Raw genomic sequence first — 26,467 nt, 5'->3', positions numbered from 1 at the left:
CTCCCTCCCTCCCTCCCTCCCTCCCTCCCTCCCTCCCTCTTTTCCCTCACTTTCCCTTTTGTATTGAGCCTTAGGAAGTGAGGGAGAGGTACTCATACCATCAGAGCATATGTATCCTTTAGTGTGTGACACTTTCATGAGATCCTAAATGCGTTGGGCCTGAGACAACTAATCACCAACCCATTCACCCAAAGTCTTAGCCTAGAAACCAGGAGGCTTGCCTGCTTTCTCAGGTTGCCTGTCTCCAAGACACATTGGATGCCCCTGCTTCTCAGCCCATCTCTGAGCTCTGTGGGCTCTCCCACACTCTCGCCACCTTCTGGACTGAGTTACTCAGGATGGTGTTTCCAACGGACTTTGTGACTGATCCTTGTGTGTTTTCTGTGGTAGACACAAATGGTATCAGACTGACAGGCCTGTTTACAGATGGGGGACACAGGAATGATGAAAGAGCTTTGAATTTTAAACATTAGCTAGTGAAATTACAGATGAGGGCATCGGATGAAATACTCTAGTATTCCCATGGAACGGAGCTTCCAGGAAGAGTGCAGCCCAGTAGGGGGACAGGCAGGCTCACAGACCTCAGTGGAGTCCCTTTCCAGTGTCTCTCTCTGTGGCAGGCAGTTAGAGCTCTGGTGCCTGCTTGGGCACTTGGCCTGGTTAAATAGATGGTCAGTGCTGGATCTAAAGGGCACAACTGGGTGCTGTGTCAAGGCTGGTCAATCTGGTATCTGTTGGGTTTCAGTTGGCCAGGAAAAGGAGGCTTGCCTGGCTGAAAGCAGGCAGAGAGGCAGGAAGGTGTTCTGGGTAGCCAGGGGAATAGGCTGCAGTTCCGTCATTTCCTCTGCCTCTGCCTCCCCCTCACTGTGGAGCACAGTTGTGTAGAGATGGGACTGGCTGTTCATTCATCCGCTAATTGTTTTGATAAGAGACTCTAATTATCCACTGTGATCATCAGATTACTCTGGCTCCAGGAGGGAGACACTAGAGTCTGAGCTGCTGCCTTACTGCCACCACCATCCCTGGGCCCTGCTAAAGGATCTTTCTCCTAGTGCCCGGGGCCACCATGCCTAGTACTGACTGGAAAAGCAGCCTAGGTTGTTGATGGTGAGTTCTACTTGCACCATCAACCCAAGAGCAGAACCTGCTTGTGTCAGGCAAGATTCTCCTTTTGATTATCTTTGTCTCACTGTGTTAAGTCCACAGATGATTCTAGGGATCTCAGCCTGTGGAGAGGAGCGAGGGAAACAGGAAAACACAGCAGTGTTTATTGAATTGATGTCAGCATTGAGACAAATTCACATGCCTTTTTGAACTGTTTGATTTGATTAAGTTCTACTTCTATGTGATTTTTTCCATATAAAAGAACAATAGGCATAAAACAACCAGGAGGGCAGATTATAAATTAATCCAATAATTGGATCCCCCAGCAAAGGTAAATGAGGAGCAGTGGTATTGTAATTGATCTGATACAGGTGTTCACATGAGTGGGAGCTACAGCATAAGGAGTGTCTCATCTGGAAAGGAGGGATTGTGACCAGACCAGATATGTTAGACCTCTGATACCTTGGCCTTTGACAAGCCTTGGTGTGGTGGGTCTGACCTTTGTTGTTGGGGGATGAATCTGTCTGTCTGTCTCTGTCTCTCTGTCGTCCCCCCCACCCCATCATTCAGGCAGTATCCCTGGGGCCCAGAAAAGCTGCTGAGAGAAATAGGCTTCTGAACAGCCCTGTGGTTAACATGAGTCTTAGGGGAAGCTCAGCCCTCATCTGTGGACTCTGACTGGGAGCAGCAGTGGTGGACAGCAATGGGATGGAAATGCTACAGGCACTGGGTAGTCCATGCTGGAGTGGTCCTCGTGCTAGTACAAGGCTCCATCCCAACTCCTTTTGACTGCTCCATTCTCAGAAGATAGACATGTTGCAGGGAATACCAATTTCCTTTCAATTCTCATTTCTTAAGTTTCTTAATTCTGAGTCTCATTCTCTCACAAAAGTACAAAGCTGGAGATCCAAAATTCAGTTCTTTTCTGTTTCAGGGCCCTTGCTGCTTCCAGATGTACCTTCCTCTTCTGGAGCCCAGCTGTTGTCTTCACCTTTGGGGTTTATCTAGCTGGGGAAGTTTGGAAACATATCAGGCCCAGATAACCTGCCCTCCAGAAGCAGCCTCTTGTAGCAGACTTGCTGACATCTTGGACCTACCTGCTTCTCAGGAGCCAGCATTCAGACCATTTCTGCAGGACACATGTAGCCCCATTAGGGCACTGTCATTAACCTGGTACTCCCACTACCTGGAATAGCTCTGGGTGGCCTTGAACTCAACAGATTCACCTGCTTCTCCTCCCTAGTGCTGGGATTAAAGTTGTGCAGTGCCATGTCCAGCCTCCTAAATGATTTCTTGTAAAGGGGGTTTGCCCATGGCCTCAAAGGCTCAAAAGTTTATTTCCATTTCTTGGTTCCTTGACTTAAGCATTGCTGGGGTATTCAAGGCCAATAGACCTGGTTTGAGACGCCAATGCTCATGGTCACTAACTCTATCTAGGCAGCAGATGTCATCCCTGGTTCCTGCCTTCTGTATCTGTACAGTGGGATTTATTAAAATGCATTCCCTAAGAACACTTGGATTAAATGAAAAGATTTTGTAAAATGATCAGGGTAATCTGGTCATTCTGGCTGTCTATAGGTGGCATTTTATTAGTCTTATTTGAAGAGGTCGCACAAATTTAAGTGTTATACCACACTTAACACTAGCCTGATGGGGGGGAGACACCTCCAAACCTCAACAGTCTTTTCAGCCAACCTGAGTCATCTGTTAAGAGTCTGACAACAGTGCATGCCTTTAATCTCAGCACTCAGCACTCAGGAAGGAGTCAGGGGCAGGCAGATCTCTGTAAATTCCAGGCCAGCCTGGGTTAGATATCTCCAAAGGTGGACAAGGGAACAAGTCTGACAGCCTGTGTAGGTTAAAACAACAACAACCACCAACCTCTGGACACCAGGGACAGTTCTTCCCACCTCTGTTGGGGAAATTTAGCTGTTTTGAGAATCCAGACCAACTTTCAAGCCAAGCACCTCCCTCCCTGCGCTTTGCTTGCCTGGAGGCAGAGAACATGGGAGCTGGGACAGGAACAGCACTGCCTGCCTGTTGGGACAGGGTCTAGCTAGCAGGCCAGGGCAGAGGCTCTAGGTAGCAGGCTGCAGCAGAAGCAGGAACACCACCTTCTAGGGAAGATAGCCTCCTTCCAGAAGCAAGACTCTGGCATCTTGTCTAGCTGGAGAAACTGGTTTCTAGGCTCCTAGGCCAACTTGCTGGAGGGGTCCTTGGATGGAGAGGCCAGGATCTGAGGCTCGGCTCTGCCTGTTTGCTGAGCTGCTGACTTTCCCCCTCTCAGTAAAGCTACCTATTACCTGTGTATCTCTTTTGTCTTTTACAAAGCTAATTAAACCCTCCAGATACAGTTTTAGGGCCTAGAAGTTTTTTTTTTTTTTTTTTTTTTTTTTTTTAAATATCCCCAACCATCATACTTTGGTGTGCTGGAAGTTCAATGTCTTGCTTTTTTTTCTTTCTTTCTTTCTTTTTCTTTGTACTGGAAGTATCACTTAAAAGTCCTAGGTTGGAGAGTCAATGAAGGTGATTTAATTATTTACCAGTATTGTTCCAGAAGACAAGGGTCGTGGCTTTTTATTTTACTCCTTTCTCTCAGAACTAGCAGAATAGAGGGTCTTCCTATTCAGGTTGGTGTGGGTTACATCCTCGAACATCAACTAGGTTGCGTCAGAGGGCCTGTGTGTCCCCCTTAAGTAAGACTTAATGAATGCTGCTTATAGAAGTACAATTTTGGGACCATTGACCCCATGGTGTCTGCTTTGTGTCAGGTGCTGTGTTGGTTTTAGGATGCTGCCCGTCATACCAGCTGCGTTGACCCTTGGGGCAGAAGTGAGTTGTTGATTTTTCTTGAGCTTTGATTGGCTCAAGGTCAGGGACAGTTGAATTGAAGGCCTCTAGAGACCAGATATGCTCCTTCCACTTTTGGTGGGTAGCGAGCACTTACCTGTGGTGTATACCTTTTGTTTCCATGTGATCTGGCCAGGCAAAGCCTTGTGGAATTTAGTGCCATCTTTGGTGTCTGTGCCAAGTGTGTATATTGTCAGGTGGTGGCCGTGGGAAGAATAAACTGTCTTGAGGCTTCTACAGGGGCTTTCTGGTGCCTCAGGAACAGCTGAGTGGTGTGCACAGAAGGGTGATGAGCCTTTTGTCCTGGAAGTATCTGCTGGCCATGGCTTCACCTCTTAGCTTTCCCATGCCATAAAACTTGACAGCAGGGCTGTGGTGGGCCTTGGTTACCTCAGATCAGTGGGGTCCTGTAGTACTTCTCTGCTGTGTTCATTGCCACAAACTGTGCTGCTCTTTCCTGCATGGTCTGCCTGGCCTAACCATAGACAGACAAAGGACTGGCAGAGACCAGAAACCAAACTAGAATCTCCTTGCTCAGTGTTTGAAGTCAGAGCCATAGGGCTCTGTCCCCCATGTTCATCGCATGCTGAAACCTACTTATTTTCCAGTCTTGAATTGGAACGGACAGGGTGGAGTGTTATGTCTTCTGTTTTTCCTAACCCCTTCTCAGCCTACTTCCTACTTTCCTTCTGCAAGCCAGCAGTGCATAAAACATGACTTTCCTTGTCCACTGTCTTTCCTGATTGGCTAACACCTATCTGCCACTCCCCACTGCAGAGGACTCATTATCCATTTGACTCTGATGAACCAACCTCAGCTGTGTGTTCCTCCTCCTGCCCTAAATTCTCAACAGCACCTAGAAGATATCCAAATCTGAGGGAGCAGCACTTCTGTGCTTGAAGGGCTATCCTTCTGCATGTCAGTTAGAGCACACCCTCTGGGCTTGCATATAGTCCTCCCAGGCTGAACACCCCATCCTTCTCTGCTCCACTCCATACAAGTGAAGGATTCCTGCACTTTAACCTGAGACCCGCACTGTTGTTAGTACAGGTTCATGGAATAAGACTCTGGACTACTCCTGCAATGCAGAGAGCTTTCCGGTTTACCATGGGTATGGGGCAAGGAGCCTAGGGCAGGCCAAGGGGAGCACACACAGTCTGCATGCTCATTAGAAGAGGGCATTGGATTCCCATTAACCACTGAATTATCTCATCAGCTTCATCAGTGGGCCCACTTTTGTCCCTAGTTTCCTTATGTAGAAGCTGGGATCACTGCTGCCAGAGTTGCCTTCTGAAAAAGATCCGACTGCTGCACCATATCTGGCATCTTGAGAAATCCCCTCTTCTGTAGCTGAAGCCCTCTATGCCCTTTCCTGGAGCCTCTAAGATCCTGTGGTCAGCATCTTTGGCCAGCTACCCCTGTTTCTCCAGCATGAACAGAAGGTCTCCTTGGAGTTCACTCAATACATTACTGCGCCTTTGTGTAGGAGCTTCCTTCTGCCTCGTGTAACCCTTGCTCCTTCTTCAGTACAGGTTTCTCTTTATAGCTGGCTACCAGGGCATTTCCCTGGCAGATACTTCCTGCCTCCTTGAACAGAACAAACTGCTCGCTCTTGTATTCCCGTTCATCCTTTTCAGAGTCACTGGTTGAATGCTTACTGTCTGCCAGGCACCATGGGCTTTCCCATACAGTCTTCTGAGCTTGTTTCTGTGGACTCTTGATTTGGTATTCTCTCTCCTAACTGCACCTGTCTCCTTGAAGTTAGAGCCTTCTCTGTGTCTACTGAAGGAGAACCGCCATCAGCTTCCCAAATGACTACCACTTGTCAGGTCCTGGTGTTAACTTACAGCCTGTTTGCACTCACCCCTCTCTTAGGATTCTTTGAAACTAGTCCTCCCTGCTCCCTGGTCTTTTTTTACCCTAGAAGTACCAATATCTCTCATCTCAGAGATAGACTTTTTTTTTTCCATCTGACTTAGTCCCCTCCACTTGAAAACACTAGCATTTTGTCAAACCTTCCCTACCAGACTGGAAGCCCTTGAAGGGCAGGGACTACCTAATTCACCTCTAAACTTTGTCCCCTACCCCTAGGTATGAAACCAATGGCTGTCATGAAAGCAGTATGCAGAGTCTTGTTGATGCATTGCTGAAGCTGAGCCCTTCTCTGTCTAGACCTGAGGAGTGGAGAAGGCTCTCTAGATAAGAGTTTGAAACCAGTGTCTTCAGCCTTGGTCTCTAGAATTCCACCCTGGCCACCTGCCTCCTTCAAAGAGAAGAGGCCAACAAAAGAACAATAAAAATACGAGTCCTAGCTGCCTTTTCCTCTTACTTTTTTTAACAACCCAATAAATTGGTGCCAAACCTGCTTCTGGCCATTTTCCTGGAGGTAGTCATTGTCTTCTTGGAAACTGGCGCCAGCCTGAGGGTTGATCATTAACAGATTGGGGGTTGGGGAGAACTTGTAATACAGGTAGTGGGCCTGAGGGTGCACCCCAAGTGGACTGTGTCAGGAGCTTTCTCTTCCTTCTGGAGAACCTCTTTTCCTGTGGCTATTGCATCTTGGATATTTGCAAGTTGTATCCAAGGGAGGAATTCACATGGTTCTGGCCTCTGTCCCCCTCCACCTAACAAAAGCAAATGCTTCTAGTCTATATGCGACTTTAGTGTCAGGTCAAAGGGAACCCAGAGGGAGCAACAGGTGCTGTTTGTAGTCCTATTCCTTGTGTGTGTGCGCGCGCGCGCGTGTCAGGGGGCGGTGGACCTACTGGACTTGAGCCCTGGATCTGAGAGTTGGGCCTATCACTTAGAAAGGAATGAGAATGGATCCAGTTCTTTGGAGCCCGTCTTCTTCACCTGCCAATTTGGGATGAGGAAACAGCCCTTACTTCTCTGGGTTGTCACAGGGAATTGAACAAAGGCACCATCTTGCTGCCTGTTTGCTTGCTTCCTGGCCCTTCCCCTACTAGGAGCTCTCTGTAGGAGTTGAGGTGGTGTTTTTAGGGTTCAACTGGCTCATACACAGAATAAGAACACTCACTCACTGTTGAGGGGCATAATGAACCATGGGGTCACTGTGCCTGATATGCTGTCCTCCCCATCTTTCTGTCAGTACAATTGAAGGGTGTTCTGTGTGTGCTGTTAGCAGCAGTATATCAGGCAGCACATGGAGGCCTGAGAGATGTCACCACCTCCAGCCTGGCAAGAAGGCTGTGATGGCCCCTCTTCTGGCAGTCCTGCTCTGTCTGCGCGCCTGTGCTTCTTGCTGTGCATCCTTCCCTGGATGGCAGACTCCGCAGAGCTGCTTGGAAAGCTCTCTCTCCCCAGCCCCCCGCCCCCGACTTGGGGGTGTGAAGATGAACTGGTGTGACGATAGCTCAGTGTTTTGGTGTCTGCGAGAAAAGCAGAATTGGCTCAAGCTGCTTTCTCAGTTAAGGGGATTTAAGAAGAAGGAGAAAAAAATTAATCCTACCCTGGTGATCAATCTGACACCTTCCCTTTGAGCCCCAGATGGCTCGTTGGGGTAGAAAGTTGGCTGCAGTTGCTGTAAGGGAACTGAATGGTGTGTCTCTGTACATTGGAAATTGTGGCTCTCAGTTATGTGCACACATTTGTGTGTGTGTGTGTGTATGTGTGTGTGCATGTGTGTGTGCGTGTTTGCATGTGGTATGTATGTATATGTATGCATTGTGTGTGCACATTGTGTGTATGGCATATTCCCAGAAGTTTCCTACTGGTAAATGTCATTCTTGGAGGTTTCAGGTAACCCTCCTTGATTCATGTTCATTTGTCTTGGTTTGTGTCTCTCACCCAGTTCTTCACTTCCTGGAGGGGTCTGAGCCAGGTAGGTGGTTTGGAAGATGGCCTACCTGTCCCCCTTACAAACAAGGTCAGAGAAGCTCAGGAAGTAGAAGCAAGCTTTTTCCCTGGTCTTACCCTGTCACAGCCAAAGCCTTGACAAATGCTGTCTAGGTCTACACTTGTGGCTGTGGTCTGCTGCCTTTTCTATGAGTAAACATGCTTCCAGCTATTCATAATTATGTTTTAATGGCTACATAAGGTTTTATTGAAGCATTTCCTTATTGACTAGTCCTTCCAGTCCTTCTCTAGCATCCTGCACTGTACACAACACTGCAGTTATATACAACTCTGGATAAATACCCAGAAGTGAAGTTACTAGGTGAGGAAAAATGGGCTAATTTCAAGACCCTTGAATTATTTTGTCAAGTAAGTTTTCAAAGGGTTATCTTGAGTTATATGGACACAAGCAGTACATAAATGACTGACTCTATACTTTTACAGAGGTTTTTTTTTTTTTTTTCCATTTTTAAACTTTCGCTCTAGATGAACAAATCATATGGTGTTGTAGCCCTGACTACCTACTTCACGCACTAACCTCCCAGTGTGGAGCCTGCTTATGCTGCACTTGGTACAGGTGAAGTGAGGTGAGCTCTCCATTACCCCATATTCCAAGGAGTGAAAGGGGTCCCAGGTAGACCACATGTGACCTTGATGCATTGTGCTTTCTTTCCGAGATGGCAAAAGGAAGTTGTGGCTTAGAGAGCCTGAGTATTGAAGAATGAGTACTCCAGGTCTGGCTTTGTGGGCCAAGGCTCTAGTAGGAACTCTGATGCATCATTTTGTTCAGGAGTGTTTATGGGGCCTCTTGGGCACCAGGCTCAGTGGGAACTGGGAGATGGATAAGAGCCAGCAGTCACTCCAGGCAGACAGAATAACACACAGGGAATTTCTATATGACGTGACAGATGGCTGGATAGGGTGCCATGAATGATCAGGGCCAGAGTGACAAGCTCTGCCTTTCTTTTGTTCTTGAGATTTTAAACTCCCTTCCCCCATTCCTGCTTATGGGGGGGCGGGGTTAGGCTCCTATTCCTTTTTTGGGCAGTACATAGGTAGCTTTTGACTGAATGGGCTTTACACACCAGACAGGGCAGCTTCCTCTGTCCTGCTGTGAGACCTAACTCTACAGATTCTGAAACACCCTTTGACAAGGTAATTTTAAAGCAGAACCTAAAGAAATCTAAGTTCTGTGTTCTTGTCTTAGCAATTGTAACTTCAACTCCTGTGCCTGAGCATGCACTTACCAGTGCGAGGGCCCAGCTTGATGGGTATGGCTCTCCCTGTCAAAGTGTGCGATCTAGAAGGGCCTTCTCCTTATGAACCTCAGAGCTCAGTGAAGTGGAGAGACCGCCTTCTTTCTGATTGTCTTTGGTGTTTGAGCTCCATAGTAGGTCCTCAAACCTTTTCATTTTACTCTCCCTGCTACCCCTACCAAGTAGGAGACTAGGTCTAGGTCGAGGGCTGGCAAGGAGGAGTCTCAGGTTTATGAAAGACCTGGCTGCTGGCTTTAGCTCGGTTCCTTGTTGCCTATCTGACCACTTGGCTGCCTCCTAGGTCTAAAAGTAAAGGCCCTCCCACTGCCTTGCTCTGGAGTTTCGGAAAGCTCAGCTCTCTGAACTTAAGCAGCAGCCACTTCAGACACAGGGCAGAGGTGATGCTTGCAGGAGGGATGCCTAAGACCTCACACTTTACATTTTCCTTACAAGGCCGTGGGAATTGACCCCAGGGCACAGGCATATAGTTGATTGCTGTGTGTCCCGTGCTGGGGACCTAGCTGAGGAACAGGAAGGCTGGAGGCAGAAGAGCAAGCAGGACCCTCAGACTTTTAGAGGAAGCTCCTAGGGCTGTGCTCCCAGCTGCCTCCCATTGTCCTGGAGCCATAAGCTACAGCCTCCTCCCCCAGATCTTCCTCTGGAGAATAAACTATCAATAGGATTGATTACCCTGCAGGTCCCTAGGCAGCTGTCTCTGGCCTGCATCTGCAGCTGATTTCTGTGGCTTGTAGACCCATTGTCTTGGATGGCTCATTTCCACAAATCAGAGTTGGCTCCACTGCCTTAGCCCTAGTGTGACCCCAGATGCATGTTTGTCCGTCCAGTGAATACTTCCTGCTTGAGGAGGGGAGAAAGGCTGAAATGCACATGAGTAGCTCAGGAGCTACCTCCCTGCTCTGATGCAGACAAGATGTTCCTTCCCATCCCAGCCCCTCCCTGGCCTCCTACCTAGGCCTGCCTTTCTGAAGTAGATTCAAAAAGGATGCATATTTTCAGGAAGTTGGATCCATCACCTGCACCAGAGGGGAGACTCCTAGCCTAGTGGCTCCCATAAGTTGCTATGTTATAAGGCTCTGTGCCACCCACAACAAAGTTGGAGCTACAGGCCTTAAGACCTGGCATGGGCAAGGAGGCTGCAGCCTATAGGCAAAAGTTCCTAGCACAGGCAACTGTGGATCAGTGTCAATGAAGGCTTCCTTCCACACAGAGGGAATCACTGAGATGAGTCACTATGCAGGGTTTCAGTGGACCAGACATACGCTCCATGTTACCCCCTTTAGCCCATGCTCTGGGCTGGGGGATTTCAGTGACCTTAAGTTTGTCCCTTCTGGTCACAAGTTTTAGTTTGTATGGTTGGGCTGGTAAGATACAAAGCTCTTGGGATCTACCTGTTTGTACTCCCTCCCCGTGCTGGAATAAGGCATGAGTGGCCATGCCCGGCCTTTTGTGTACGTCTTCATGCTTACACAGCAAGTGATCCTACCCACTATCGTCTGTCTAGCCTTAATGTTACGGCTTTTGTGCGGACGGAATTTAGCTTGTCCTCTACTTGAGGACCTTAGAACTTGCTCACTGTGTGGGTCTGGATGCAGAAGGTCTGTTCCTTCATGCAGTGAGTGAGTGGCTTTACTCTTTGGCTCTCTCCCCAATGGTGATGGAGGACGGAAGCCGGGATGGCTCAGCCTGTGGCTGGCTGACTCATTCCTGAATGGGGACCTGTGTGGCAGGCGTCTTCCTGCCATTGTTCCCAAGCCCTGATGTCCCACAACAGGTCCTGCGAGTTAGGGAGTCAAAGCACACCAGCATCCAGGGTTCTTCAGGAGCTGTCTCTGGCATCGTGGGCTCATCCTCTCTGGCTCTTGTTCAGGAAAAGAACCCTTTCCGTGGGTATTTGAGTTTACCATGTGTAGCGTGTAGTCTGGTCCTATGTCTCAAACTTTGAAGTTTGGAGGCTGCCCATGATCACACAATCACTTTGCTGCCCCCTTCTGGGACGACCAACTTTCTGCTCATGGACTGCCTTTGCCTGTCTTCCTCACCCCAGGAAATGCTATGTCCAGCTGCAGAATTCTTATTGCTTGAGAGCCCCAGAGAAATGACAGTAGGAACAGTATATCCCTTCTGCATATGCATATTCCCTCCAAGAGTGAGGACACATGCTTCTTGTAGGTGCCATCACCCCCACCCCCAAATCCAGACCCAAGAGCAGGAAGGCTTCTGTTCTACCTATCCACTCAAACCTTGTTCTTGATGAGACCCATAAGTCGGCCTCTTAGAGCAGGGTGGGTCATCAGTTTGTCATGTGTAGGATACCACCTACAGTTGTTTAGTGGCCCAGCAGCAAAAACACTGGAGCCTATAAAATAGTGGAGGAAAGGTGGGGGAGGGGAGTGGAAAGGCAGAGCCAGAACTGCAGACCTTCCTAGTCACCCCTTGTGAACCCTTCCCAGCAGACCTGCTTCCCACCCGGCCTCTTCCCTCCCTGTGGTGTGGACCCACCCGACCTTGTAGATTGCATCAGGGAGCCACTCACCCCCATTAAACTGGGAGGGCCAGGGAGGGAGGAAATGGGCTAGGGTGTGTTGGGAATGTTTCAGCTAATGCAGGGAGTGCTTTTTAAAAGGCAGGTAGAATTTTTTTCTTTATAGATCAATTAAAACCCCTTCTTAAAATTAGCCTCTGGGAAGGTGTGTCAGTGGGCTCTTGTTTTCTTATGTCCCTCACTCTGCACATCCTCCCTGACAGAAACCCTTAAGAAATTTCTTTCAGAGGTGACCAGTGTTTTTAAATACCAGGTAGTGACCAAGGGAGGGAGAGCTTGGACTAGGGTTAAGTACTGTCCTAGGAGTGTGTGTAGACTAGCTGTGACTCCTCAGCTGTCTGGCAGCAGCAGGCACGAAGAGGGACATCTCATCAGAGCCAGGCAGATGGTGTTCACCTGCTCGGGACACACTCCCTGGTCTGCGGCCCTTGGAGTTGCTGAGATAATAACAGACAGCTGCCAGCCCTGGACCTAGATCTGTGGGCATTCAAAGGCGGAGAAGTGTGCAGGGAGAAGGAGCCTGCCCAGGGCCTCCCCACCCGCTAGGCCCTGCTTTTGTTTTGAGAGTTGTGAGCCCCTCCTTTCCCGCACCAACATCCGAGCAACAAGAGCGCTTTAATGGAGGACAGTTCTGTTTTGGAAACGACAAGAAAGCTCCTTGTCAAATGTGACCTGGCCTTTCCTTTGTCTTGCCTCCCTTCTTTGTGCATGTCTGCAATGGGTTTTGTTCCAAGGGGCAAAGGAGCTGGACATGGATTTGGTGTGTTCCTGGGGTTTTTCTTTCTCTTTTCTTTTTTGGCAGCAGCTAAAGCTTTTGGTTATTTCTGAGTACAGGACAATTGGGGAGTTGGAGATTCAAGACCACTCCAGTGCCTTTGAGTTACTGAGTGGTGTCAGCCACAGCGAGTGGCAGAGAAGCCAACTTTCTGACCGCCTGGAGATCTCTCAGCTCATTGTATATGTTCGTAAAGGACAAAAAATTTCTCATGGCCTCCAGTCCTAATAGGGGCATTTGCCCAAATATCCTGAGGAGGCAAGACTAGCTGTTCTAGCCAGCACTCTGCCCTCTAGCTGTGCCCAGGAGGAACTGGTATTTCCTAGTTACCATGCTATCCTCCTCCACTGCCAAATAGGTCTGTGCAGGCCAAGGTTATCTGGACCTGGCTCCATCCAGTGTGGGCACTGTGATCAGTGCTTTTGGGGGCTGGGGGGGGCACAAAATTGGATGTTACTTCCCTCAGGGCAGCGCTCAGGCCTGACTCCTTCAGGCTAAGACTCAGGGCAGCTCAGTAGAGGAATGGTGTTAATAAGATTACAGGATCAGCTTGATCATCTTAAATGCCCCAGCCAGAGTGTTCTGATTGCGTACCTGTGCCGGCACCTCTGACTAGTCTTCTGTTGAGTCACGGGAGCTGTGTTCTGTGTGTGCCCCTTAGGGCTTGTCAGAAGAGCATTATAATTTAGTTATGGTGATGGCTCAGTCCAACATTCCATCTCTCTCTCTAATTATCCCAAGCTAGTGATACTTGTTTTGCATGAACCTCCAGACAGAAATTGTCTTTTATGACATGTTTTTTAAAGACTAGAGTTTTTTAAAGTTTTATTTATTTTTATGTGCATTGGTGTTCTTTGCCTCCATGGCTGTGTGAGAGTGCCAGAGCCTCAGGACCTGGAGTTACAGACAACTGTGAACTGCCATGTGGGTGCTGGGAATTGAAGTTGGGTTCTCTAGAAAACCAGCCAATACACTAAACCACTCAGCCACCTCTCTAGCCTCAAAGAGTAGTCTTAAATGAGTATCTCAGTCCAGCTTGCTAGGGCCACATGGTAAGACCCTGTCTCCAAAACACAAAACAAAATGCAACTTAGTTCAAAACTGTCTTTAAGTGAATCTCTGACTTGCTAGAAATCAAAACCTCTTCTATTCTTCTTTTTACTTTAATTATTGATGAACATCTCTAGTGAGTCTTTTAGCTTGTAGGGTTTTTTTTTTTTTTCTGGGATGGAGTTAGCTTGAAAATGTCATCTAATGTATGTTTTACAAATACAGAGAGAACAAGACAGACACACCCACACACCCACATGCATACAAACCTTTATGCAGTATGATCTCGGCCAGTAGGCCGAGGCTTAGCTGGGGAGCAGCTAGAATGCTGTTTGATCTTTGCTTTTTGGAACCCCAGAATTGAAGGTAAGGGTAGAAAACATAGTAGGCAATGCCACAGAATACCAGCAGCAGTCCTTGAGAGATGCCAGGGTCCCAGCCCTATCTCCCACCATAGCTTGCCTCCCCACTCATCTCTGGTGACCCAGGTAGGAGTAAAGACAGCTCTGCTGTGTTTTTATTTGTTTTCTTTTGTTTTGTTCTGTTTTTAAACTTCTCTGTCAGGCTGATTTCAATTCAACACTTGCCAGTTATGAACCTGGTGTCTTGGCCTGAAATGCTCTACCTGTTTGGACTTGCAGCTTTCTAGTTCCAGAGGTGGATGTATGCTCTTTGACACCAGCCCAGGGTTTATCAGATCCAAAGTATGTGTTCTCACATTGCTCCCATTCTTACTCAGCCAGTGTGTCTGTCATGTCCACTGTCTGTGGGCAGTGTACAAGCACAGCTTGCTTCTATGGGAACCACAGAAATGGGTGGATGGCTCGAGGAAAATATGAAATGAACCAGGCGGCGGCCGGTCTGGCTAGAAGGATGCCAGCAGGTAGTAACAAGTAGGAGGGGGAACTCCATCCAAGGGTAAGTTTGGGAAAGGTTGCTGAGGAGTGCATGTCATATCCCACTGGGACATGGGTCAGCATATTCACACATAGGAAGGATGATGGGCTGTCATAGGAGAGGGCAGTCATGGGAAGCAGTTTGCAGGTAAGAGCCCTGCTAGACAAAAAAGCAGCTGAGGGTTCTAAAGTGAGGGTTTTTTCCAGCTATGGTGTGTTCTGTTCTAAGAGCAGGTGTGGCTTTGTGCTACTCAGGAAGGGAACTTTGACTCTCCTGATCTGTCTCCATACAGAGATGGTCTAAGCTGCTGTTTCCCCGGCTATGACATCTGAACCCCTAGGATGTGTCCCTTAAAAAGTGACGAGGGACCAATTACTTTGAAACAATGAACCTCTTCTAGTCAACCTCTGCTCCTCACTGGTGAGAGTGAGAGAGATCTTTCCATCTTAGTTGAGAAACAGTTTAAATCAGTCATGGTGGTGCCTGGTCTCTGTACTCAGGAAACTGAATTAGAGGAATCCCAGATTTGAGGCCAGCCTGGGCTACATAGTGAGATGTCTTAATGACAACAAACAGATGAAATAGCCTAGAATCCCCCTAGGTCACTCCTTCATGGTGATGGCGGCACTATTGTTTTTCTGGGTGTTTTGAATGTGATTATCTGTGATTGTGTGAGACCTGCCTGCAGTGGCAGACCTGGGATCATTCTATAGGCAAGTTCCTGTCATTCTCTGACAGCACCCACTGTTTAGCCTCTGGCCTTTATCTAACAGCATTCCTTGCCTCTTGGCAAACCCAGGCTGATATCTACCTGGTGATGGCTGAGTGAACTTGACCTATTGCTGCCTGTTTGCCGCTTGCTCTTGACACTTGGAGCTGTTGCCTAGAATGACCTGTCCTTCTGGAGCCCCATCTGTTCTCCCCTCTTTCACATACTCCAGTCCCTCTGCCAGAACATAATTGGCACTTAGAGCATACCCCTGAGTAGCCTATGTTTCAAGCACTTGTAGCAAGGGATTCCAAGAAGCACCAATAGGACAGTGACAAAAGAAACAGGATTTGTCCAGTGAGTGGCCGACCTGTTTGGGGTTGTTTGGCCTAAGTCTCTGTCTACACTTTACTCTCTGTACTTCAGATGGTCTAAGAACTGAATGAAAAAGTATTTGCAGATTAGAACATTTGGTACTAACAACTCCTGGTGAACTTGTATGTGAAAATACTGAGCCAAGGCCTCTTTCGGTGCCAGGACCTGTTGTGTACTCCTGGAGCTGGATACCCAAGTAGGTCTGTCAAGGTTCCTGAGCAATACCACTAGCATGGCATAGAGGTGGGCTGGCATGGGAACAGGCCATGGCAGGAACATGGAAGGGAGAGCAGTAGCCAGGAGAGCCTCCTGGTGAAGGAGTCCCCACCTCAGCTCATCTTGGATCTCATGGCTTTCTTGGACAGCACCCTCACCCTGTGGCTCCTGTTAGAGTGCTCTTTGTGATTAGTGTGGTATACCTCACTCTTGTCTCTAATTGTGTGGTACAGCGTGTGCCTTATTATATTGGGATATAATACTGTTGGCCTGGCAGTTACCTTGTTCACTAATTGTTTCATGCATTTATCTTGTCTTCTCTGCTGCTCCTTTTGAGAAACAGGTACTGTTTCTGTGGCTCTGATCTCTGCCCAGGGCCCAGAGGCTAGGGTGTAGCTGGGCACCAAGGAGCCTGCTCTCAGGGCCCTGGTCCAAGTCCTGCATCAGCTAGGTGGATTTGATCTGTGGCCTTTTGTTCTGCACAAGCATGGTCTCGGAGCTCCTTTCAGCCCTGTTGCTTTCTAGTGTAGTGACTGTGTCTGTTGCTTAGAGCTTTATGTTTCTATAGTGGACAGCCATCATCTCTTTGTTCTGCAAGAGTGGCTACTAAGGCTGAGTATTAGAAGGCATCAATGAATGAGGTGCATGAGATTTATGCTTAGCTGGGAGTCATATCTACTCTGTGGGTATTTGAATACATTTTGTACCATCTATACTAAACACTGGGATACCCCAGTGAGCTAAGTGGAGATTACTCTGGTCTTGTTCTCATAGTCAAAGCTAGGTAAATGTCTATTTTCTTAGGCGTATGGTCTTACACCCCTGGTGCTTTGAGGGGGAGCAGCAGGCACAAAAGCTGGACCTATACCTCTGATCATCAGATCCCTATGAGACTCCAGAAAGGGATCCACCAAGTTTTTGTGTATTCTACCCCAGGCAGTGACCCAAAGCTGAGGAGTTTGTTTACATTCTTGCTTTTAATACGTGATGGGGGAGGGGGGCTAGGCAAGATTTTGAATCAAAAGCAGATGAAGGCAATACCATGGGTGTTTGGGAGTAGGGCAGCCCTGGGAGCTGTGGCTGGGTCACCCCTTGTAATTATGTCTCTATGGGAAAGGCCCTGGAACCCAGGGTGGTGGTAGGCGGGGATGCCTGGCTTCCCATCTGCTCAGCCCCACTTGGATCTGAATGGATTAGTTCTGTTTGGGTTAGAGCTTACTGTTGTGTGTGCTTTTTAGCCCTCTCCTGTGTTCTCTCCCTCGCCCAGACACTCTCCCTGTCCAGGACTGTGAGCCTTAGGAGCAGGGAGGGTCCCAGTGTGGGTGAGAGACTAGTGAAGTAGCCATTATCCCAACAAGAGAAAGGGGTGCTCGGGTTTGCATTCTTTTGGACTTTCAGAAACTATAATTGTAGTTGGACCTGAGAAGTGTCAGGACTCTACGGAAGTTAAAGGGGAAGTCAGACCCCTTGGAAACTGAGGAAACACCAGGAATGAGCAGTGCCTGGAACACAGTGCCCCATAGGCTAGTGTGTCCTGCTAACCCAGGGGAGTAGCGGCTGCTGATTGTTCTCTCTGACTTTCTGATTCTCTCTGGGCAGATGGTCCTAAGTGAAACTTTACTGAAGGGAACTGTTGGCACAAAGTTAATCTTATGGGCAGTGTGAAAAAGTGGACAGATTGGATGTGGTCTGCCCTGACCTTAGTTAAGGATCCCGAGCCTCTCTGCTTTCCCAGTCTGTCAAGTGTAAACACTCACTCCTGCCCTGCCCTGTAGAGTCCATAAGTGTAAGTGGCCAGTGGCCCTCATTGGGCATCAGCATTCCCGGAGATGTGAAAGCTGCCATCTCGGGAATGCCATGCCTGTTGCATGGGGCAGTCCAGTCATTCAAAGTGTTGTGGAAACCACTTGATTTCATGAAAGGGTTCAGGGAGCCTTGGTAGGGTACAGCAACTCTGCTTTGAAATAAAGAAACGTGTTGTATGACTCTTACTAAGGTCCTCACAGCCTCGTGAGAGAGGACAGAGAGGCAGCAGCCATGGCTTATCCCTCCTGGAATCTACATTCTAACTAGAGACTCAAAAATTTCACACAGGTGGAACAATTAGAGAAAAATAACAGATGGTGTGTGATCAGATGTCACCCCTCTATGAAGCTCTCCCAGACTGCTCCACCCTGAAGGAGAAATAAGCCTTCCTTTTCTCTGGTATCCTGGGCCCAGGACAGGCCTGTGCAACTCTGTATTGCATCAATTGTAATTGGCCGTTTAAGTAGCAGCAGGTATTTACTGAGGGCCTCCGAATGCCAGGGACCTCCTTGGGCCTTCCTCACGTCTGTGCTGGGCCCAGAGCTGTGTTGGCTTAGGACTTTCTACTCTCAGAGCTGGCAATGCTCATGACTGTCTGTCTGTCGATTTTGAGGTAGTATCACACTAGTCTAGACTGGCTTAGAACTATGTAACCCAGCTTTGTCTCAAACACCCAAGTGTTGGTGTGAACTGATTGGATGAACTCCTGGTATTGGGTTCTGAGATTTTTGAAGTTTCTTTTGCAAATAAACTCTTTAATGTGCTAGACCATTAGTAAGGTTATAGAGATGGGGAAGATACTGCTTGCTTCCTAGTGTATTAGAGCTGCCATTCTCAGCCTGGGGAGGGTCTCCTATCAGATAGTTACATTATGATTCATAACTACAAAGTAGCAGTTGTGAAGTAGCAATGATGTAATTTAATGGTGGGGTCACCACAACATGAACTGTATTAAAGTGCTGAAGCATTAGGAAGTTGAACCACCTACCATCTGATCTGGAGGGAGAGATAGCCTCAGCCAATGTCGATAGTGTGTAAGGTAACCTTGTCACTAACTCCAGAGCCCTGAGAGAAGGTCTGTCTTAAGAGACCTAGCAGAGCTGCATGGTGTGTGTACCTGAAAGAGAAAAAGGACATGCAACAGGTGGGTGGGTGAGTGCCTGAGAAGGTGGAGAGTGGTGTGCATCCTAGAGTGAAGAAGAGTTGAGCATGCATGCCAGGCCTTGGAGCAAGGCGCCCTGGGATCCAAAACAGTTCAGAGCAAGCTCAGTGCAGACCAGGTAGTGGATCTGGTGCTGTGGGGAGCAGAGCCCCAAGTAAGCTGGTGGCCTGAGTTGACTCTTTCTGGAGAAAGGAGGCGGCTGACATGGTAAGCCAGACTGGGGGGAGGGGGAGGTCTTATGTCCAGATGGCATGGGGGTGACTAGAACTCTTGATATTCCAAACCATTGGGGAATTTGGTGGTTGGGAGAAGTGCCCACAGTCCCTTCAAATACCACACTTTTTCCTAATAAAATTAATGTTCTGTGTCCAAGAGGTTGAATTTGTGGATTATCATAAACAGCCCATATTTAATGAATGGTTTAAAAAAAAAAAAAAAAAGAAGAAGAAGCCACCTTTCCAGGTCTCCCAAAGGAGGCAGTGTGCTAGAATTTGAGGCACCCTGGAAGGGTTGTGGCCATGTATGTCTCCTGCTATGTGCCTTAATTTTCCTTTTGGTGGAAATGGCAGGTAGGGATAGTAGACCAGTGGAGAAGGGGTGTTTGCTCACCCCATGACTGCCACCTTTGTTTCCAGGGGTTGGCGGCTCAAGCGTGTAGGGCAGGGTGCTCCCTTCTTGGCAAGTGAAATGGAAAATGCCAGTGTCTTGCAGTGAGTCCCAGTGGGTGTGGGTTTGTGTGTGTGTGTGTGTGTGTGTGTGTGTGTGTGTGTGTGTACTCGGCTGGGCGTGCCTCTAGCATCTCCCTTGGACAAGGGATGTATGCTGTATGCTGGCCTGGCTGGGAACCTGCCTGGAGTTCTTTTATAAAATGTTGTTTTCCTTATACCTACCTACAACACCAAGCACAAAGCCCTAGCAACTCTTAGCTCCCCTAACACACCCTGTGTGTGTGTGTGTGTTTCTTTCTTTCTTTACTTTGAACCCACTGCAGAATTTATCACTGCTGCCAACTTATTTTCTTAGGATATATTTAGATAAAGTGAGATAATCGAGAAGTAGGCCATGTGTATTTGCACAGGGATGTTTGCACACGTCATCTGTGATGTTTTTGGACCTCTGATGTCCAGGAGCTGAACTTTCCTCACCCTTTCTAATGCACTTGGAGGGAGAGTCTGTAGCATCTTCTCCTCTTGGAGGGGTGTGTGGGCAGGGAGAGTAGTTGGTGAGCCTTTTCTTGTGGAGATGAAAAGCAGCTGGTTGTCCTCCCAGCACACCCAGAGAATGAAGCAGCCGTTCAAGGCCACAGAGAATGAGTAGGAGGGGCAATCGCTGTGAGTCTGGGTCTGCGAGAAGGGCAGCCGCCTCCTGGGCAGCATGGGCTTCAGGATGGTACCCTGTAAGAGAGTGAATAAGCTTAACTCTGTGGTTTGCATTCATTACAATCTAAGGGACAGCATCCACCCCCTGCTTTGCACCCCTGCCAGAATGCTTCTGTTATTTCTTTGTAGAATTGCTACCTCTCAAGTTTGAGTGCATGCTGTCCACATGGTAAGCTAGAAAGCTAGAACAGAGAGGTTCCCTCTGGTCTCCCAGGATACAGTCAGCTTACACAGGGCCGATGGTACCCTTCTTCATTAAACCCAGGGCCTCCATCTGCATGACGGAGGCAGCATTGATGAGATTAGAAAGCTGAACCAAAAAGCCAATTAAGTCTAAGGCTGTACCTGTTTGGGCAGCTGTCTAAGCCTCGACCTGCACCCACAGGCATGCTGGAGACTCTAGAGAGCCTGGTCAAGGGAGAGGGCAAGGGCTAAAGTAGCCTCACCACTTAAGCCAGTGGTCCCCTGACCTGGGTCTCTCATCCAGGTTGTACTCAGGGCCAACGAAAGATGTGATAGGACGTCTGGTTCAGGGGCTCCCAAAGCCATGGCCTTGCATCTTCTCTGCAGCTGTGCAGCCTGAGCAGCAGTTAGTTGTAAAGATCCCCCTAGAATCTGATGTGAGCTTTCTGATGTGCGGCTTACAAATGGTGTACATCCTTTGTTTACATGGAAGTGGAGGGGATAGGAGGTTCGCCAGGACAGCCTTCCGTAGGTTTCCAGTGGAGAGGTATGTTTGAGCCTAACCAGGAAGAAAATTCTATCCGCTGTTACCTGTGAACTTGTGTAGGTCACTGAGCCAGCCTGGTCACTGCTGACAAGATGGGCCATTAGAAAGCAGATTCCCCACCTCAGGAGCTTGTTGAAGGATGGGCTGAGCAGTCTCCCCTGGTGTCTACAGAGAGTAAGTCTCAGAATGAGGAGTTTTGTGCCTGTGTTCCTGACACACAGAAGTTGGGAGGCTTTGGGGACAGTGCTAGGAGTGCTGCAAAGATCTGTTCTCCAGAGCATCAGAGAGCAGGTTGATGGGGTTGTTAAAGCTGTGTGTCTGTGGAGGACCTGATGCATGCATGTAGGCCTCCTTCTTGAAAGCCTTGCAAGTATCAGGCAGGCAGGCAGGCAGGCAGGCAGGCTTAGAAGCAACTTTCTAGAGCCAGCCAGGGCACAGACACCTTGGGAAACCCCATTCCAGAGCTGTCTTGCCCTTGACTTGGTATGTGGGCCAAGGGATCCTCAGTCTCCTTCCTGTTACATAGCTCTGGATTGAGTTTCTGATGGCCCATGCATTGCCCAGGTTTAATTAAAAATTCTTGTCTTGGGTAGAGACCATGGCCATGAGTAGAATTAGACAAAAATCAAAGGAAAACAACCTACATTAGAGCAGTTTTGCCACAGATCCGGGAGCTTGGTCATCTGTCGGGGGCCCAGTCTGCTGTACCTGAGTTCTAGGTTTTAAAATGGAGGAGACTGGGTTTCACAGAGGAGGATTCAGGCACTGTTTTCTAGTAACCACTGTGACAAGAGAACAAGGAGTCTTACAGGAGTGATGCTGTGTTTGCCCCTCTTGACATTTGGGCTTATGCAAGTATGCTCTGTTCTTTGAAGTTACATGTTTGTGAAGAATAAGGAAGGAGAGAGATTTTTTTTCCAGAAGGGCCAGGCTGAACTTGTCCAAAAAGGTCTTTTACCTTGGCTAGCACAGGGTGGGGCTAGTCAAGGTACATGTCCCTAGTCATTTGATATTTAGTGGTTATCACATGTAGTGAACACTGAGACCTGCTTTGCCTTTTCAGAGCTGTAAGTCTGTAAGTAGGTAGCCTCTGTCCCTGTCATATGGCCAGCTAAGAAATGCTATGGTGATATAGGTAGGAGTCTCATACAGAGTTGAAACAGAGTACTCAGTGCCCAGGACAGCCTAGGAGAAAGTGGACGTGCCAAGCAGGGTCCATGGCATCTGCAGAAGCTAGCAAGATTTCCCTGTGGTTACAAGTGAGGGGACAAGAAGAAAAGGATGGTGGATTGGGAGGAGAGCCGACGATGAGTTCACAGCCTTTCTTCATGCCTTGGTTCTGCTTCTCAAGCTCTGCGTCACAGGGCACATCGCCGGCCAGAGCAACATGCCTACCTCTCATAGGTGAGCAGCAGAGGATGCACAGCCACCGGAGTTGAGCATGTTCTCTGCTTTCAGTGCTGTGTTGATTTTAGGGTTTCCCATGAAAGAGACACAGGTGGGAATCAGCATGGTTTAGTGTTGAATTCTGGTTTATAATCTTTGTGTTCATCTTCAGGCCTGGAAAGCAAGATGTGTATGGTGGGTCTTGATGGAGGGCTGGGAATTCGCTGAGAATCTGGAAGGGGAGGAAATGAGAGAGCTTGTTGAGCAGAGATTATGGGAGCAGTGGCTCCTGGGATGAGGGGTTGGCACTGTCCCAATGTGGTTAGTACAGGGATAGGTCAGAGTAGGTAGGATGCAAGCTAATGAGCTCTTTCGTTAGCCTACCCTTCCTGCTGTGCCTTCATTGTTTGTCAAGCATGATTGTGAGGGAGTAGGCATATGATGGTGTATGGTGGTATATCTCCCTCAAGCTAGCTCAGGGCTTGCTCTGTGATGCTTGTCTCTTGTACTGTGGCTTAGTGGATCCAGCTGTGCACAGATCTCAGGCTTGGCTAAGGACTTGACTGCAGTGGAACACATTGTCTGGGAGTGGGCCTCTGTCCAGACCAGGAGCAGCCCCTGTCTACCATTTCCAGACTCTACAGCTGTCTGTAGCTTCTCTTGATCTGTGTATGAGTCCCATGCAAAAGTGACTTTTTAGGCCAGCGGAACAGAAGGTTCTTGATGCAATCTTTGCGTTGCCAAACTGGGCAGAGATTAGGAGAGATGGTAGGTCTCAGCAGTTCACAGAGAACTGGGTTCCCTCACTGCACTCAGTTTCTGAAACGTGTCCTATTTGTCTTCTGAAGTGAGAAAATGGCAAGAGTTAAGTTTCCTGAGGTCATCTCACACCACTCTTTGCCTCTGTACTTTTTGGATGTACATACACTCTTCCAGGATGGTTGAAGTCTTTATAGTCGTCTTGAGAGGGAGAATCAGCAGTGGTCTTTGCTATACTCACATGACCAGTGATTACGAGACATGGTTTACCTAAGTCATTTGGTAGCACACTCTCAGCAGTAGCAACAGCAGCACCTAGACATTCTCAGTTCCTAAGTTGGGATATGTCTAGGAACAGTGTGTCCTGAGATGTGTGGGGCTGTGTGCATGCATGTGGGGGTGTATGTTGGAGTAACTGGTTATTTGGATGTGGACTAGCAGTAAGTTAGAGGAAGACTGTAGAGCCTTGGGATTAGACCTTGTGGATTTGGTACCTAACTCTTTTTTTTTTTTTTTTTTTTTTGAGACAGGGTTTCTCTGTCAGACAGCCCTGGCTGTCCTGGAACTCACTCTGTAGACCAGGCTGGCCTCGAACTCAGAAATCCGCCTGCCTCTGCCTCCCAAGTGCTGGGATTAAAGGCGTGAGCCACCACTGCCCGGCGGTACCTAACTCTTGATAGGCAGGATTTCTGCAGGAATTTTATTCACTCAGATAATATTTACTGAGACAGCATCTTCTCTGTGCTCCACAAACCACACCCACCTGATCCCTGAGAAGACAGCTGGCTAATTTAATAAGGAATTAACAGTCAGGTGTGACAAGCACAGTGATGAGGAACGCAGAAAGATAAGGGGCATCTTAGAGCAGTCTTATCTTTAGTTTATATGTGGTACACCTGGCAGATCCCCAAAAATATCCACAGCGAGCTTGACTGGTAGCCTTCAGGCCAGATTGTATCCAGAACAGAAGCAAGAAGTAAACTGGTGGTTTGTGGTGGGTGCCTGAGCCCTTCCCTTTGGGAGGAGATCAGTCAACACTCGATGTGAGCCTCCTAAAAGCTGGCCAGGGTGAGGTTTGCTGTAATTCTGCTGAACAGAAGTGTGGGATCTCCTCTCAGCAGATTACTACAGAAACAGAATTGGAGACACGTGGAATGGCTGTTTGGCTTCTAGGGAAATCCCAGAGTACCAGAGTTGTTGCCTGTCTTGTGAACGCACACAACCACAGGCACCATGGAGTCCCTCATTAGAGTTCTGAACATTGCCTTCTCCTCAGTGCCACTCCCTAAATAGTTGGAAAGATGATTGCAGGTGACAGGACCAATCTCTTTGGTCTACCCCAATTTGGTCAGCCAAATACTGTGTGACTAGGCTTCGAGGAGATTGGTTGGTCCAGTGTAGGGACTGAGAGGGCTCCCTCACAATGTGAGTTCTCACAAGGGAGAGGCACCCAGGCCATGTGGTGTATGTTGGTTGTGTGATGTTCTTGGCAGAAAGACTGAGCTTTGGAATCTTACCACTAGGTGTGACCTCAGGGCTTGCCCCTTAGCCCTGTCATTCTGTAAACCAAGAGCTGGGGGCTCTGAGAAGGCCAGAGTGGCCTTATTCTTGGTCTCCCGCCTGTTTCGGTCAGTTCCCACGGAGCTGAGCTGCAGGTGTTGGGCTCTTTTATGTCTGTCTGAAGATATGAGAGAGGGGAAGAAATGTGGACTTTGAAGTCACATCCACCAGGTTTGAGTCTTAGACTGCTACTTCCTGGCCTGCCATGCAGCCTGGGGCAGGTCAGCTCTCTCTGAGCTTCACTTCTCTCTGTGACACAGGGAAGATAATACCTCAACTGTAGGACTGTTGAGAGGATCAGAGATAAGCACATAAAAGGCCAGGCTTTGGGAGGTGCCTGTTAACATGTCAACTGTTGCTGTCTTGTATGTCACCTCCAGGGGAGTAGAGATTTAGCATAGGAGCCTGGAAGCCTCATCTATAGGCTCCTCATTCTGCAGCTTCATGCCCAGTTTAGGTGCCTGCCCTCCTGCTCTGTTGATGACAGTGCCTGGAAGTTCCTCAGGAGCTGGTTTCAGAGTCTCCAGACAAGGCACTCCACCTTCCATGTCTCTGTGCAAGAGGCAGGCTGGGCCTGAATTCTGGTTGGAAGGGCCATCGGCACTGACTCCCACCTGACAGCTGGGTTGGAGGCTACTAGAGTGGACAGTGGCAGGCACAGAGTGCCCAGCTCCTCGTGGTGGTGTTTGGTCCAATTTCCTTTGCATTGTGACCTACATCATTCTTTATTTGCTAAACCCTCTGAGCAGGCAGCAGTAATAAATCAATTAATGACTCCGATGAATCGTTTAATGGCTGACAAAATAACACTAAAGCCAACAGCTTGCATCTCTCCAGAAGTACCAAAGGACGCTGGTTGATTTGGGGGGGGGGGGTGCGGGACGAAACTGTTAGCGAAATTAGCCCAATTAGTTTTGCTTTAACAGCTTAGGAGGCATCTGCTCGGCTCTGAGCTTGCAAGTGGGGAGTGGGGCGTGCTTGAGGGGTGGCTGCATGAACCACAGTGGGCAGCTCCTAATGGCTGCCTGAGGCCAGGCATGAGAGCCTAAGGATTCCAGTCTGCTCTGCTGTGCAGAAGAAACCAGGGTGGATTTGAGCTGTATATGCCTCCCCACTGGTACTTTGATATCAGGAACCTTGGTGAAGTTTTGAGACTGTGCACAATCATTGTGTCACAGCAGAGGATGAGGAAAAGTGACTCTGAACCTGCTTTATTGAGTGCCAGCCGAGGAGGTGTGGGCTCTCATCCTTGAAAGATATGTGCAGGACTTTGCCTTTAATAATTCCTTTTAAACTCAAAGCAAAAAGTTCCTAGAGGCAATGGTTTCTGTTTGCTGTGTACCTTGGTCCTGGCAGGATTAAGTTGTCATTGGAACTAAGCTCGTATGCACGTCCACACCAGGGAATTTTCCACTCTGCAGGAGCAACTGCCAGCCTTCTCGTTAAGGAGCTGTCACTGGCCTACTATGACATGTTTGTGGTTGTAAGTAGCTCTTTAAGACAGCAGGCAGTGTGTGTGTGCGTGTGTGTGTGTGGTGTGTGTGTATCTGTCTGTCTGTCTGTCTGTCTGTCTGTCTGTCTGTCTAATGGCATAAGCCATCTTTTTAGAAGAAAACGATCACTATACAAAGAGTGTGCTGTTGACCTACTGCATGCTATTCATCCAGGGGCACTGCTCTCTCTCGACCTCCCCAGCCTCATGTGCATGGACAGACCAAGCTCTATCTGGTGTAGCCCACACTGTGGGCTTGAGAGAATCTCTGCTCACAGAAGGGCACCCTGGCTAGGGTCCAAGGCACAACCAGGTGGCATTAGCAACCTGGGACTCTACCCCTTACCACAAGGCACCCTTTGATCCAGTTCCCAGAATAACCTGGTGCATCCTAGGATAGGTCAGCCAGCCTGTGATACAGTAGCACCCCCTACCCCAGCCTGGGGGAGCCAGTCTCTCTTTCAAAAAGGACTAATATGCCTTTCTCTTATATTGTTTCCTTCCTTCCTTCCTTCCTTCCTTCCTTCCTTCCTTCCTTCCTTC

The 26,467-nt window shown here is 48.5% G+C and overlaps 1 protein-coding gene across 8 annotated transcripts in view; it reads left to right on the top strand.

Moving 5' to 3' along the window:
* Positions 1-26,467, top strand: part of Ssbp3 (single stranded DNA binding protein 3) — a 137,540-nt gene that overhangs the window by 66,816 nt on the left and 44,257 nt on the right. The window contains exon 1 of one of the 8 annotated variants that reach the window (XM_028785046.1): positions 868-1,107. The exons of the other annotated variants lie outside the window; for them this stretch is intronic. Coding sequence (XP_028640879.1) covers positions 1,105-1,107 — 3 coding nt within the window. The 5' untranslated portion in view covers positions 868-1,104. Of the gene's footprint in view, positions 1-867; positions 1,108-26,467 lie in introns of those variants that run through there. 8 annotated transcript variants of the gene reach the window in all.

The sequence above is a fragment of the Grammomys surdaster genome, unplaced genomic scaffold, assembly GCF_004785775.1.
Source record: "Grammomys surdaster isolate TR1022 unplaced genomic scaffold, NIH_TR_1.0 100, whole genome shotgun sequence".
NCBI classification, from domain to species: domain Eukaryota; kingdom Metazoa; phylum Chordata; class Mammalia; order Rodentia; family Muridae; genus Grammomys; species Grammomys surdaster.
The sequence above is the reverse complement of the archived record's forward strand: the minus strand, read 5'-3'. Positions and strand labels throughout refer to the sequence as shown.